We start from the raw sequence: 16,681 nt of genomic DNA on the forward strand, positions 1-16,681 counted from the left end.
GTATCAGTGGGATAAATGCCACATGATCATGGTGTAAGATCCTTTTAATGTATTGTTGAATTTGGTTTCCTAATATTTTGTTGAGGATTTTCGCAGCTATGCTCATCAGTAATATTGGCCTGTAATATTTTCATGTGTGATATCTTTGTCCAGTTTTGGTATCAGGGTGATGCTGGCCTCATAGATTGAGTTGGGAAGCATTCCTTCCTCTGCAATTTTTTGAAATAGTTTGAGAAGGATAGGTGTTAACTGTTCTCTAAATGTTTGATAGAATTTAAATGTGAAACCATCTGGTCCTGGAACTTTTTTTTTTTTTAACATCTTTATTGGAGTATAATTGCTTTACAATGGTGTGTTACTTTCTGCTTTATAACAAAGTGAATCAGTTATACATATACATATGTTCCCATATCTCTTCCCTCTTGCATCTCCCTCCCTCCCGCCCTCCCTATCCCATACCTCTAGGTGGTCACAAAGCACCGAGCTGATCTCCCTGTGCTATGCGGTTGCTTCCCACTAGCTATCTATTTTATGTTTGGTAGTGTATATATGTCCATGCCACTCTCTCTCTTTGTCACATCTTACCCTTCCCCCTCCCCATATCCTCAAGTCCATTCTCTAGTAGGTCTGTGTCTTTATTCCCATCTTGCCACTAGGTTCTTCATGATCTTTTTTTTTCCCCTTAGATTCCATATATATGTGTTAGCATACTGTATTTGTTTTTCTCTTTCTGACTTACTTCACTCTGTATGGCAGACTCTAGGTGCATCCACCTCCCTACAAATAACTCCATTTCCTTTCTTTTTATGGCTGAGTAATATTCCATTGTATATATGTGCCACATCTTCTTTATCCATTCATCCGATGATGGACACTTAGGTTGCTTCCATGTCCTGGCTATTGTAAATAGAGCTGCAATGAACATTTTGGTACATGACTCTTTTTTTTTTTTTTTAATTTTATTTATTTATGGCTGTGTTGGGTCTTCGTTTCTGTGCGAGGGCTTTCTCTAGTTGTGGCAAGTGGGGGCCGCTCTTCATCGCGGTGCGCGGGCCTCTCACTATCGCGGCCTCTCTTGTTTCGGAGCACAGGCTCCAGACGCGCAGGCTCAGTAATTGTGGCTCACGGGCCCAGTTGCTCCGCGGCATGTGGGATCCTCCCAGACCAGGGCTCGAACACGTGTCCCCTACATTGGCAGGCAGATTCTCAACCACTGCGCCACCAGGGAAGCCCACATGACTCTTTTTGAATTATGGTTTTCTCAGGGTATATGCCCAGTAGTGGGATTGCTGGGTCGTATGGTAGTTCTATTTTTAGTTTTTTAAGGAACCTCCATACTGTTCTCCATAGTGGCTGTATCAATTTACATTCCCACCAACAGTGCAAGAGGGTTCCCTTTTCTCCACACCCTCTCCAGCATTTATTGTTTCTAGATTTTTTGATGATGGCCATTCTGACCGGTGTGAGATGTTATCTCATTGTAGTTTTGATTTGCATTTCTCTAATGATTAATGATGTTGAGCATTCTTTCATGTGTTTGTTGGCAATCTGTATATCTTCTTTGGAGAAATGTCTATTTAGGTCTTCTGCCCATTTTTGGACTGGGTTGTTTGTTTTTTTGTTATTGAGCTGCATGAGCTGCTTGTAAATCTTGGAGATTAATCCTTTGTCAGTTGCTTCATTTGCAAATATTTTCTCCCATTCTGAGGGTCGTCTTTTGGTCTTGTTTATGGTTTCCTTTGCTGTGCAAAAGCTTTTAAGTTTCATTAGGTCCCATTTGGTCCTGGAACTTTTTGATTACTGAATCAACTTCTTTACTGTTAATTGGCCTGTTCATATTTCCTATTTCTTTCTGATTCGGTCTTGAGAGATTGTACATTTCTAGGAATTTGTCCATTTCATCTGGGTTGTCCATTTTAATGACATATAATTGTTTGTAGTAATCTCTTATACTCCTTTGTATTTCTATGGTGCCAATGTAACTTCTTTTTCATTTCTGATTTTATTGATTCGAGCCCTTTCTCATTTTTTCTTGGTGAGTCTTGCTAAAGGTTTATCAATTTTGTTTATCTTTTCAAAAACCAGCATTTGGTCTCATTGATCTTTTATTTACTTTTTTGGTCTCTATCTTATTTATTTCCTCTCTGATCTTTATTATTTCCTTCCTTCTGTGACTTTGGGCTTCATTTGTTCTTCTTTATCTAATTCTGTTAGATGGTAGGTTAGGTTGTTTATTCGAGATTTTTCTTCTTTCTTGAGGAAGGCCTATATGGCTATAAACTTCCCTCTTAGAATTGCTTTTGCTGCATTCCATATAGTTTTAAAAAATTGAAGTATAGCTGATTTACAATGCTGTGTTAATTTCTGCTGTACAGCAAAGTGATTCAGTTATATATATATTATACATATACACACATACATACAATCTTTTAAATATTGTTTTCCATTATGGCTTATTACAAGATATTGAACATAGTTCCCTGTGCTATACAGTAGGACCTTATTGCTTATCCATTCTATATATACTAGTTTGCATTTGCTAGCCCCAAACTTCCACTCCATTCCTCCCCCACCCCCCCTTCCTTGGCAACCACAAGTCTGTTCTCTATGTCTGTGAGTCTGTTTCTCTTTTGTAGATAAGTTCATTTGTGTCATATTTTAGATTCCACACATAAGTGATATCATATGGTATTTGTCTTTCTTCTTCTGACTTACTTCACTTAGTATCATAATCTCTAGGTCTATCCATGTTGCTGCAAATAGCATTATTTCATTCTTTTTTATGGCTGAGTAGTATTACATTGTATATATGTACCACATCTTCTTTACTCATCTGTTGATGGACACTTAGGTTGTTTCCAGGTATTGGCTATTGTAAATAGTACTGCTATGAACATAGAGGTGCATGTATCTTTTTGAATTATTGTCTGCATATATGCCCAGAGGTGTCATTGCTGGATCACATGGCAACTCTATTTTTAGTTTTTTGAGGAAACCCCATACTGTTTTCCATAGTGGTTGTACCAATTTACATTCCCACCAACAGTGTAGGAGGGTTCCCTTTTCTCCACACTCTCTCCAGCATTTGTTATTTGTAGATGTTTTTAAATGATGGCCATTCTGACTGGTGCGAGGTGGTACCTCATTGCAGTTTTGATTTGCATCTCTCTAATAATTAGAGATGTTGAGCATCTTTTCATGTGCCTTTTGGCCATCTGTATGTCTTCTTTGGAGAAATGTCTGTTTAGGTTTTCTGCCCATTTTTCAATTGGGTTGTTTGTTTTTTTGTTGTTGAGTTGTATGAGCTGTTTGTATATTTTAGAAGTTAAGCCTTTGTTGGTTGCATCATTTGCAAATATTTTCTCCCATTCCATAGGTTGTCTTTTCCTTTTGTTTGTGGTTTCCTTTGCCATACAAAAGCTTGTCAGTTTGATTCACTCCAATTTGTTTATTTTCGCTTTTATTTCTATTGTCTTGGGAGACTGACCTAAGAAAACATTGCTATGATTTATGTCAGAGAATGTTTTGCCTATGATCTCTTCTAGATTTATGGTGTCTTATGTTTAAGTCTTTAAGCCATTTTGAGTTTATTTTTGTGTATGGTGTGACGGTGTGTTCTAACTTCATTGGTTCACATGTGACTGTCCAACTTTCCCAACAGCACCTGCTGAAGAGACTGTCTTCTTCCCATTGTGTATTCTTGCCTCCTTTGTCAAAGATTAATTGACCATAGGTGTGTGGGTTTATTTCTGAGCTCTCTATTCTGTTCCATCCATCCATATGTCTGTTTTTGTGCCAATACCACGCTGTTTTGATTAATGTGTCTTTGCATCCCATACAGTTTTGAGTGTTGCATTTCCATTTTCATTTATCTGGAGGTATTTTCTAGTTTCCTCTTTGATTTCTTCATTGACCCATTGGTTTTTTAGTAGATTGTTGTTTAGTAGATTGTTGTTTAGTCTCGTTTCATAATATTTGTTGGAGAAAATGCTTGATATAATTTCTATCTTCTTAAATTTGTTGATACTTGTTTTGTGGCCTAACATGTGATCTATCCTTGAGAATGTTCCATGTGCGCTCAAAAAGAATGTGTATTCTGCTGTTTTAGGATGTAATGTCCTGTAGATATCTATTAAGTCCAACTGGTCTATTGTGTTATTTAAGACCACTTATGCCATATTGATTTTCTTTCTGGATGATCCGTCCATTGATGTAAGTAGACTACTCCTACTATTATTATATTATTGTCAATTTCTCCCTTTAGGTCTGTTAATATTTGCTTTATATATTTAGGTGCTCCTGTATTGGGTGCATATATGTTAACGCGTATACTGTTCTCTTCTTGTATTGATCCTTTTATCATTATATAATGCTCTTCTTTATCTTTTGTTATAGTCTTTATTTTAAAGTTTATTTTGTCTGAGTATTGCTACTGGAAATTTGTCATTTCCATTTGCATGAAATTTCTTTTTCCATACCCTCACTTTCAATCTGTGTGTCTTGAGCTCTGATATGAATCTCTTGTAAGCAACATGTAGCTGGATTTTTTTTTAATCCAATCAGCCACCCTATGACTTTTCATTGGAGTATCTAGTCCATTGACATTTAAAGTGATTATTGATAAGTATGTACTTATTTTGTTACTTGTTTTCTGATTGTTTCTGTAGTTCTTATCTTTTCATTTCTTCTTCTTTTAGTTTATTCTCTTGTGGTTTCATGATTTTCTTTAGTGGTATGCTTGTGTTCCTTTCTCTCCAATTTCTGTGTATCAATTGTGGGTTTTTGATTTGTGGTTTTAATGGGGTTCATATATGTTGATGTAAAACTATATCTATTTGTTTTAAACTGATAGTCATTTAAGTTCAAACATATTCTAAAAGCTCTACATTTTTTACTCCCCTCCCCCACGTTTTGTGTTTTTGATTTCATATTTAACATCTTCATGATTATCCCCTGTTTATTTAGTTATAGTTGATTTTACAAGTTTTGTCTTTTAATCTTCATACTAGGTTATTTAGGTGGTTGATCCACAGCCATTACTATATATTTGACTTTATTAGTGGGATTTTTCCTTTTCTATAAACTCTTCTTGTTGTAGCCTTTTATTTCCTCTTAGAGAAGACCCTTAAACACTCCTTTTAGGGCCAGTTTCGTATTGAGAAACTCTTTCAGTTTTTGTTTGTCTGATAAGTTCTTTATCTCTCCTTCAGTTCTGAATGATAAAATTTCCGGGCAGATTATCCCAGGTTGTAGGTGTTTCCCTTTCAGCACTTTAAATATATCATGTCATTCCCTTTTGGCCAGCAAACTTCCTGCAGAAAAATTAGTTGATTGCCTTATGGGGTTGTATGTGACTTTTTTTTCTCTTGCTGCCTTTAAAATTTTCTCCTTATCGTTAACTTTTGCCAATTTTATTATGATGTCTTGGTGTGGGTCTCTTTGGGTTCATCTTGTTTGGGACCCTCTGTTTTTCCTATATCTGTATATCTATTTCATTCTTCAGGTTTGGGAAATTTTGAGCCATAATTTCATGAAACACATTTTCAATCCCTTTCTCTCTTCTCGTTTTGGGACCCATATAATGCGAATGTTAGTACGCTTGATGTTGTCTTAGAGGTCCCTTAAACTGTCCTCATTTAAAAATTGTGGTTTTCTTTTTCTTGTTCTTATTGGGTGATTTTCATTTTTCTCTCTTCCAGGTCACTTATGCATTCTTTTGTATCACATAGTCTCCTGTTAATCACTTCTAGTGTGTTTTTAATTTTAGGCATTGTATTCTTCAGCTCTGACTGGTCCCTTTTTACATTTTCTAGTCCCTTGTTAAAATGTTCACTGTGTTTTCCATTATTTTCACAAGTTCAGTGAACATTCTTATTACTAATGCTATAAACTCTCTATGTGGTAAATTATTTATCTGTTTCATTTTTTTTCCAGAGTTTTTTCTTGTTCTTTCATTTGAGACAAATTCCTCTGTCTTCTCATTTTAACTTTTTATATCTCTATGAAATTAGGTGAAACAGTTTACCTATCCTGGTCTTGAAGGGGTGTCCTTTTATGGGAGTGTCCCTATGCAGTCATCATGTGCCCAGTGGTTTGGTGGGAGAGCTGGATATGAAGTGAGCACAGGTCACATCTTCCCCCAGGCTGCTGTGGCAGCTATCACCTTTGTGGACTGCAGCCAGCACCAGGTATAAGCAAGGGCCTCTCCTATGCTCAGTGTCCATCACCACCCTATCAGGGGTGGGGGTGGGTCCAAAGTTGCTGGAGCAGAAGCACTGAGGATCAGGTCTGAGCTGGTTCCTTTCCCTCTAAGTGTGCACTCTCCTCCCTCCTGACAATGGCACCTTCACCTTAGAGGGAAAGAGCACCAAACAAAGAGGGGCCAGAGCAGGTTCCTAGTGCAGGCTGGGGCATGTGCTGGGATGGCCATGGGAAACTGGCCAGAGCCCTGGGTAGTTTCAATCTGCTTCCTCCACCTTGTTTTGTGAGTAAGCAAGCATGAGTGGAGTCTAGGTTTCTTACAGCCCTCCAGTAAGTCCTGCTGGTTTTCAAACCAGCTAAGGGGACTTGTCTTCCTGATGTTGGGTCTCAGAGCTGGGGTTCCCAATACGTACGTTGAACCCCTTACTCCCCAGGGAGGATCTCTGAGCCCATGATATCCCCCTCCTCTTCTGTGTCTCCTTCTAGGGGTGCAGGTCCTGACCTGATTGCTTCCGCTCACTTCCTGACTCTGTAGATCTTTTCTTACAGCCTTGGTTGTAGAACTGTCTTTCTGCAAATCTAGTTTGTTCTCACAAGTAGATGTATTTTTGATGTGTTCATGGGGGACCTGAGTTCAGCATCCTCCTACTCTGCCATCTTGATCTCCCAATCAAAAGTAATTTTTGATTGGTATGTTTTTATTGCCATTTTATTATTTGTTTTGGGGTTGTTTTGTAGTTCGTTTTCTTTCCTTTCTTCTTCTTTTGTTCTCTTCCCTTTTTATTTGATGACTACCTTAATGTTATGTTTGTATTCCTTTTTCTCTTTGAGTGTGTACCTGTTATAGATTTTTGGTTTGTGGTTACCATGAAGTTTATATATAGCAATCTCTCTCTATATATGTTTATCTTATGTTGCTGATCTCTTAAGATCAAATGCATTTTAACGACCCTGCATTTTTTACTGCTCCCTCCAAATTTACTAGTTATGACTCCATATTTTACATCATTTTGTTTTTTGTATCCCTTAACTACATATTATGGCTATAGATGATTTTATGACTTTTATTTTTTAACTTTCCTACTAGCTTTATAAGTGGTTAATACACTACCTTTACTATATATTTGCCTTTAACAATGGTATTTTTCCTTTTGTAATTTTCACATTTCTAGCTGTGGCCTTTTCTTTTGCATGTAGAGGAGTCCCTTTAACATTTCTCGTAAGGTTGGTTTCGTGGTGCTAAACTCTTTTAACTTTTGCTTTTCTGTAAAACTTTTGATATCTCCTTCAAATCTGAATGAAAGCCTTGTTGGGTAGGTTGTAGGTTTTCCCTTTCATCACTTTAAATATATCATGCCATTCCCATCTGGCCTGTAGAGTTGCTGCTGAAAAGTCAGCTGATAGCCTAATGCGAGTTCACTTGTACATAACTTGTTGCTTTTTCCTTGATGCTTTTAATAGTCTCTTTTTATGTTTAATTTTTGCCATTTTATTTTATTTTATTTTATTTTAGGTAAGAAGTGGGTTTATTTAGAGAGAAACACACTCCACAGACAGAATGTGGGCCATCTCAGAAGGTGAGAGTGGCCTTGGGAGAAACACATTCCACAGACAGAGCGCAAGCCATCTCAGAAGGTGGGAAAGGCCTAATTTTTGCCATTTTAAATAGAATGTGTCTTGTTACAGTCCTCTTTGGTTTGATCCTGTTTGGGACTCTCTGTGCTTCCCAGACCTGGATGTCTGTTTCCTTTCCGAGGTTAGGGAAATTTTCAGCTATTATGTGTTCAAATAAGTTCTCCACCCCTTTCTCTCTCTTTCTTCTCCTTCTGGGACCCCTATAATGTGAATGTTAGTGTGGTTGATGTTGTCCCAGAAGTTTCTTAAACTGTCCTCATTAAAACATTTTTTTTCTTTTTTCTGTTCCACTTCAGTGATTTCCACTATTCTGTCTTTCAGTTCACTGATCTGTTCCTCTGTATCATTTTGTTGATTTCTTCTAGAGTATTTTTAATTTCAGTTATTGCATTCTTCAGCTCTGTTTGGTTCATCTTTATATTTTCTAACTCTGTTAAAAACTTCTAACTCTGTTCATCCATTATTTTCCCAAGTTCTTTGAGCATCTTCATGATCATTATCTTAAACTCTTTATTGAGTAGATTGCTTATCTCCACTAGTTCTTCTTCTGGAGTTTTATCTTATTCCTCTGTTTGGAACATATTTCTTTGTCACCTCATTTTGCCTATTCAGTTTTATTTCTATGCATTTTGTAGGTTGGTTATGTTTCCTGATATTAGAGAAGTGGTCTTATGTAGGAAACATACTATGGGGTCAGAAGTGCACTCCTCTCTGGTCACCAGACCTATATGATTTAGGGATGCTCTCTCTGTGGACTGCCTGGGTCCTTCTGTTGTGGCAGGCTGACTGCTACAAGTGTGCTGGTAGGCGTGGCTGGCCCCGTCTGGTTGGTTGCCAGGACCTGCCTTGTGTAGGGGCTGTCAGCCACTGGTAGGGGGGCTAGGTCCTGGCACAGCTGGCTGCAAGGTCAGGGAAGTCCTGGTCTTGGTCCACCAGTTGGCAGGACTGGTTCATGAGACTGGTTTTGGAGCTAATGTAGGCTTGCTGATTGGTGGGGCTATGGCCCAGGGCATCCCAGGATGGTGCTGGTCTACCAGTTGGTGGGTTAGGTCTTACAGCTGGCTGTGGGGCTGCTGTGGTCTTGGGGCTATCTAGGCCCTTGATGTAAATTTTTAAACTCCCTGGTCCTAGTTTGGTGGGGCAGGGATGTGAGTGTTTTGGTGTACTATTTCTCAGTGAATCAATGTTGAAAAAGTTTTATAGATTTCTTGACAGCTATTCAGTCACATTTATACATTCAATTTGACTATGAATTTAGGTGCTTAGGAAAGATCCAAGTTTTTTGGGGGTAGGGTAGTTATGCTTTTGGATCAATTACCATTCTTCAGTGTGCAAAATCTACCTGAAACAGATGCATATACAGAGCAGCCACACTTGCAAAATCATAGTGTATTATTATTTTACCAATTACTAGAGTAATTCAACATGTGTACCTTAATAGCAATAATAATAATAATAATTTATATTTATAAAATGCTTTTGGTTTCCAAAAGCTTTTTAGTTTCTTACAAAAGTCTTGAGATATATGACAGGATATCACCATCATCATCATCATCATCATTCCTTTCTCTCTCTTTCTCTTTAACAGATAAGGAAACAGGCTCAAAGGAGAAGTGATTTTTTTTTTTAGGCTTCAAAGTAATACTGACTTGTAAGTGACAGAGTAAAAATTAGAAGCCTAGTATCTCTAATTCCACATCTCCTCCCTTTATTTTTACACAGTGTTTCTGAAACTTAATGCTAGTCGTTTGCTAATAAATGTACTTCCAAATGGCATTATTAGGTATCACACACTTTTAGACAGTCTTTTTCAATATACAGCTCCACAAAATTGGACATTTCTCTTCTCTTAATAATAGCTTTGTAGTCTATTGGTTATCTTAGCTGGGTAGCTGAACACATTTGACATTCTCAAGTATCAAAAAGATTGTTTCTTAAGCTAGTATTATCCTATGATACAAACAATTTCAATACCAGTCTTTAAAAATGGACATAAACTTATGAAATTTCTGGGACATGATATTAATGTATGTTATACATGTAAGTATAAACATAAAAACTCTACATGTGGGCTTCCCTGGTGGTGCAGTGGTTGAGAATCTGCCTGCCAATGCAGGGGACACGGGTTCGAGCCCTGGTCTGGGAAGATCCCACATGCCACGGAGCAACTGGGCCCGTGAGCCACAATTACTGAGCCTGCGCGTCTGGAGCCTGTGCTCCGCAACAAGAGAGGCCGCGATAGTGAGAGGCCCGCGCACTGCGATGAGGAGTGGCCCCCGCTTGCCACAACTAGAGAAAGCCCTCGCACAGAAACGAAGACCCAACACAGCCATAAAAAAAAAAAACAAAAAAAACAAAACTCTACATGTATTAGTTGATGATGATGTATTAGTCAATTTTACGACCACTTTAAAGATTTAAAAAACTGAAAGTAGAATGTGACATTCTTTCTTTTCTTGACCCAAGAAGATATCAACCTATATATATTCTCTTATTCTATATCATTATCTCTTTTCCAATAAGATAGTTATTTCAACTTATGCCACTAAAATCTTCTTCATATGTATCAAGAAATCATTTCCCCTGATTATGTTGTCCAGGATCAGCTGAAATTTTAATGTTCTCTGAAGGCTCAAGAAAATTCTCTTCCAATCTCTCTTAGTGATACAATTTTAGCCTCATTTTCAAACAAACACAACTTTACTACTATAAAATGACTCAGTTATTGCATTCTGCTAGCCAATGCTCTACAGAAGAAGTGATATCTTTCCTGCTTACCTGTCGGCCGTATGCTTGCAGGCCTAAACCTGGGTCACTGATTAAAGTGGCTGTTTTGATAGCAGATCCTGAAGTACTTGGATATTGTTTGATTCCATCCTGTAATTATATTAAATTAAATTATTCCAAAAAAGGGGTAACACTATATTAACATAAACTTACAGTTCAGAAGTCATAACATTATATGAAAAAATATTTTGTGGTAAGCACCACACCACAAGGTTTCATCAAGTCAATGTCATGAATATGACATATTCTACTGTTATGATCTTTAATTTCTTTCATACTAATATAAAAATATTAAAAAATAAATGAGAGAAATTACAAAGTAGAATGTAATCATCACCCCCAAATTCTAGCTTCCAAGAAAAACCACTACAAACATTTTCATGAACATCCCTCCAAACTTCTCACTAGACAAATGCTTAGATATAATCTATAACTTGAATATTGATACTTTATTACCTAAATTTCATATAAATGGAATCACACTATACAAGCTCTTTTAAAATCTGCTTTTTCATGAAAAATATCATGAAAACATTTCTCTGTGAATAAAGAAAGAACAGGAATATAAGGGCAGGGTCTTTGTATCATTCACCAAGTATGCCTACTGCAGAACACAGAGTATATACTTAAATATTTGTTGGATGATGGAATGCATAAATTACATCATCATTTTCACTGGATGAATGGTCTTTTTAAAAAATTTTATTTAATTTTATTTATTTTTGGCTGTGTTGGGTCTTCATTGCTGCGCACGGGCTTTCTCCAGTTGCAGCAAGCGGGGGCTACTCTTCCTTGCTGTGCGCGGGCTTTTCATTGCAGTGGCTTCTCTTGTTGCAGAGCACGGGCTCTAGGTACGTGAGCTTCAATAGTTGTGGCACGTGGGCTCAGTAGTTGTGGCACGTGGGCTCAGTAGTTGTGGCTCTCGGGCTCTAGAGCGCAGGCTCAGTAGTTGTGACACACGGGCTTAGTTGCTCCGCAGCATGTGGGATCTTCCCGGACCAGGGCTTGAACCAGTGTCCCCTGCATTGGCAGGCGGATTCTTAAGCACTGTGCCACCAGAGAAGCCCTGAATGGTCTTATACACTCAAATATTTGTTGAATGACTAAAGAATAAACTACATTATCAGTTCAACAGGTGAATAATATTCTAGTAAAGGAATGTACCATAGATGATTTAACCAATACCTGCTATTAGAAATTTAAGTCATTTAAAATTTTTACTATTATAAACAATGCTGTATACAAACATCTTTCTGCTTTTTAAAAATTCTCTCCTTTAGAATAAATGTTTAGAAGTCTATCTGCCGGATTAAAAAGAATGAACATTTTAAACAATAAAAGTTGTCAAACTGCCCTTCAGAAACAAAGCACCATTTTACACTTTCTCCAATAATGCATGAATTTGCAGGCCTCTTCCTCATACCCTCAACCAACACTGGATATTTTCTTCTTTGCCAGTCTGCATGTCTTTGGTTACTAGTGAGGTTGAACACCTTTTAATGCTTTTAATCATTTGTATTTCTTTTGAGAATTGCCTGTTGATGCCCTTTGCCCTATTTTTTTGTTAAGAGTATTTATGATTTATTTTTATAACATATCATCCACTTTATGTTTTCCCAATTTGTCTTTTAACCTTGTTTTTTGCCATTTAAAATTTAAAAATTTTTATTGATCCTTTGTTAATGAATTTGCCACCGTTCATTTTAAGTACTTGATATTAAACTACATGAAAGTTTTCCATGAGATTGTTTCTCCTGTCATAACTTTCTTCAGATTATCTAGTTTCATTTGATTCCTTTATAAGAATGAGAAATGAAGGATATAATTGATATTAGTATTTTTATTATAAAGAAGGCCAATTACTGCTACAATATTAAAAAGATAATAACTAACATTTACTGTATGACATGTATTATTCTTCACATACTATATTTAATTCTACCCTGTGATGTAAGTTCTATTACTATTTCCATTTTCCTGAAAAAAAAAAATGAGGTTTTGGGAAGTGAAGTGGTTTCCCTGAGATATTAGAACTGATCAATGATAAGGCTAGGATTCAAAACCAGGCAGTCTGACTCTAGAAACTGCACTCCTAACCACTATACTATATTGTCTCAGATCAAATGATACCTTACAATTGTATAGTGGAATACCTTACATGTCCTTTTATTCATATCATTTCAATGAATCCCTCTCAAATCATATGAGATTAATATTATCACCATTAGTTGATAGATGAATTTGAGGTTAAGAGGGTTATGAGTCATGCCCATGGTTACCTAGGGAAATCCAATGTTTCTCATAGTGAGTGATTTTTTTCAGAGGATACATTTTTTAAAAATTAATTAATTAATTAATTTTTGGGGCTGTGTTGGGTCTTCGATTCTGTGCGAGGGCTTTCTCTAGTTGCGGCAAGCGGGGGCCACTGTTCATCGCGGTGCGCGGGCCTCTCACTATCGCAGCCTCTCTTGTTGCGGAGCACAGGCTCCAGACGCGCAGGCTCAGTAGTTGTGGCTCACGGGCTTTAGTTGCTCCGCGGCATGTGGGATCCTCCCAGACCAGGGCTCAAACCCGTGTCCCCTGCATTGGCAGGCAGATTCTCAACCACTGAGCCACCAGGGAAGCCCAGAGGATACATTTTTACATTACAAAAAAAATTTATGAGTTTCCCATATTCACTTTTTCCAACATTTCCTCATACGTCTTCATTGACAATGAAATCCTGGAACAAATGTCGACTCTACTGGTCTTCCTTAGCTTACACTTTCTGTGTTAAAATAAGTGCATGTGCGAAATTTGTAGTTACTAATAAGTGATGGCAATATGTTTATTGTGTAAAATAAGAATATTCAAAAGTAGAATTCCTATGTTTTCTTTAGGATTATTCACCCTACAAAACGAATGTCAATATTTGTACCTAACCCTGTTAGCAGTTACCAGTTGACAGATCAGAAGATCACTTAAGGACATTTGCATTTCCATAACTGAAGTATAATATGGACGATATAAACATACATTCTGGATTTTCTGGAGAAGCAGCAATTGCAGATTTTCTCTACCCTCATCACAGTGTATGTTTCAACTTTTGTTTCAGACAATATGTTTACCATATATCTAAGCAAACTGAAAATACCTGGGATGACACTTAGAGAGCTGTGAAGTTCTTCATAAGTGTTTAGGATACAGTAAGAGATCTTTATATCCTCCTTACTTCTATATTCTTTATTCAATAAGTATATATTTAGAACCATTTGTTAAAATCCTACTATTTAAGACTAACTCAAATTTACATTTTCTTTGAGATCCTTTACCTTTCCACCACAAATAATTAATTCCTCATTTTCTGGGATTTCAGTTTTTGTTTATATTCTTTTCAGTTAAGTGTATGTGTGTATCTATCTATCCTTACACTATATGTAAATTATATTCATATCCCTAGCATATGTAGTAGGGATCAATATGAATAGATGATCAATAAAACTCTATGTAGTAGATGATCAGTAAAAGTCTGGTGAAAGAAGAAAAGGATGAGGAGGGGAGGCTCTTTTGAGAGACTATTTAGGCCACATTAGTAGAAAATGCAGCAGACTCACGTGAGACTCATCTGATTGGTGAAGTTATTCATGTGCCACAGGTGGAATCAGAAAAGAGCTCCAAGCATACATGTTAGACAACATTCTATTTTTTCTCCCTACATCAACCCTTCAAATATATTTCCTTCCTGAGCCTACCAACTTAGGATCACATTCATGCAGCTCAGTCAGACATGGACTTGCCTCAAGGGACTGGAGAAGGTAAATGCGAGGATTTTTATTTAGTGAACTCTGTTTTTAGTCAGATTACATAGATTGGGCCAGATGCATAGTTGGTTTGAGGGGGAAATCAGCTTTTGTATTATTTGATCTATCATTTATCACCTAAACCACTGGAAGGGAAATAATTGCAGAAATTGTTAAAATAAATAATCCAAAAATAATTATATTTAAGTTTAATAACATTTCATTTCCATACATGGGATATATATGTGTATATATTGGCTCCATGGTTAAATAACTCACAATACATCAACAAAAATATGTGAAGCCACATTGTGAAGAACTGATTCAGTAGAAGCAAGATTTTGCAGACACCTCTTCCTATTTTCTCGCTCTTATGTCTTCCCTGATTCTCATTCCCTGAGGGTACTGGAAATACCCTCAACCTCTAGATGATAGAATACATCAACCAAAGATAAGCTTCTGAAAATGTGATAATTTTTTGTAGCATCATTCATATGAAAATGTTATTATATATTAAATACTTATAAAAACATTTATAACACTCACATAAGATATGAATAACAACAATACCACCAAAACTTAAGAAATGCAGTATCACCAGTACCTCTGTTCCCCTTTGTGTCACTCTCCAAACCCATCATCTATCTCCACCCAACCCATGAAGGTAACCGCTATACTGAATTTTGTATGTTTATCATTCCTTTTTCTTTTCTTTAAACTTTGGGTTTGTTTATTTATTTATTTATTTATTTATGGCTGTGTTGGGTCTTTGTTTCTGTACGAGGGCTTTCTCTAGTTGTGGCAAGTGGGGGCCACTCTTCATTGTGGTGCGTGGGCCTCTCATTATCGCGGCCTCTCTTGTTGCGGAGCACAGGCTCCAGACGTGCAGGCTCAGTAACTGTGGCTCACAGGCCTAGTTGCTCCGCGGTATGTGGGATCTTCCCAGACCAGGGCTCGAACCCGTGTCCCCTGCATTGGCAGGAAGATTCTCAACCACTGTGCCACCAGGGAAGCCCCCTTTTTCTTATTTATAGTTTCCCACATTTGTATTGGTAGTTTTATACGAATTTTAACTTTATATAAGCAGAATTGACTGGTTCTATTCATTTGCAACTTTTTCACTCAACATTATACTCCTGCTATATATCTATGTTTATTATTGTGGTTATAGTTAATTTGTTTTCCATCACAGCACAGTATTCTACTACATGAATTTGTTTTTCCAATCTCCTGTTAATAGACATTTGAATAGCTTCTGATTTTTTGCTATAGAAAGCATGGGTGCTATAAACCATGCGCATGTCTCCTGATATTTGTGTCCATGAATTATTCTAGGATATATCTCCTGATATTTGTGTCCATGAATTATTCAAGTAGATTTGATAAGTTGAAGGCTAAGTGCATCTTTTAATTTACTGGATAAAGTCAAATTGTTTTCTAAAGTGACTATCAATGTACACTCCCATCCACAGTGTATAAGAGTTCTGACTGCTCCCTATTATTGGTGGTTGATAAAAATAAAAGACATTTCAAAATGAGCAGAAAATGGCAGGTTATATGCATATAAAACCATTACAAGAATAAAACAGAAAATGAGAACTCCAATATTTTAGCTGATGACACTACTCTCCAAGAAATCTAATCATGAATCAGGAAAACTCTAACATAGGAGCCCAAAGTGGATAAAATATCCCTACACAAACATTTTCATATGTGAAATACTCCAAATCATAAATGCAGAAACTCAGAACACCGAATAGCCAAAGCAATCTTTTTTTTTTTACTTTATTTATTTTTAATATATTTATTATTTTTGGCTGAGTTGGGTCTTCATTGCTGTGCGCAGGCTTTCTCTACTTGCAGCGAGTGGTGGCTACTCTTCGTTGCAGTGCATGGGCTTCTCATGGCAGTGGCTTCTCTTGTTGCAGAGCACAGGCTCTAGGCGTGTGGGCTTTCAGTAGTTGTGGCTCGTGGGCTTCAGTAGTTGTGGCTCGTGGGCTCTAGAGTGCAGGCTCAGTAGTTGTGGCACACAGGCTTAGCTGCTCCGTGGCATGTGGGATCTTCCCGGACCAGAGCTCAAACCCGTGTCCCCTGTATTGGCAGGTGGATTCTTAACCACCGCGCCAGCAGGGAAGCCCCCAAAGCAATCTTGAGAAAGAAGAATGGAGCTGGAGGAATCAGGATCCCTAACTTCAGGCTATACTACAAAGCTACAGTAATCAAGACAGTATGGTACTGGCACAAAAACAGAAATACAGATCAACAGAACAGGATAGAAA

At 37.3% G+C, this 16,681-nt stretch overlaps 1 protein-coding gene across 1 annotated transcript in view; it reads right to left on the bottom strand.

Moving 5' to 3' along the window:
• Positions 1-16,681, bottom strand: part of RGS22 (regulator of G protein signaling 22) — a 173,305-nt gene that overhangs the window by 12,077 nt on the left and 144,547 nt on the right. Inside the window, exon 24 of the mRNA XM_061171399.1 lies at positions 10,615-10,713. Coding sequence (XP_061027382.1) covers positions 10,615-10,713 — 99 coding nt within the window. The remainder of the gene's footprint in view (positions 1-10,614; positions 10,714-16,681) is intronic.

The sequence above is a fragment of the Eubalaena glacialis genome, chromosome 17, assembly GCF_028564815.1.
Source record: "Eubalaena glacialis isolate mEubGla1 chromosome 17, mEubGla1.1.hap2.+ XY, whole genome shotgun sequence".
Taxonomy (NCBI): Eukaryota; Metazoa; Chordata; class Mammalia; order Artiodactyla; family Balaenidae; genus Eubalaena; species Eubalaena glacialis.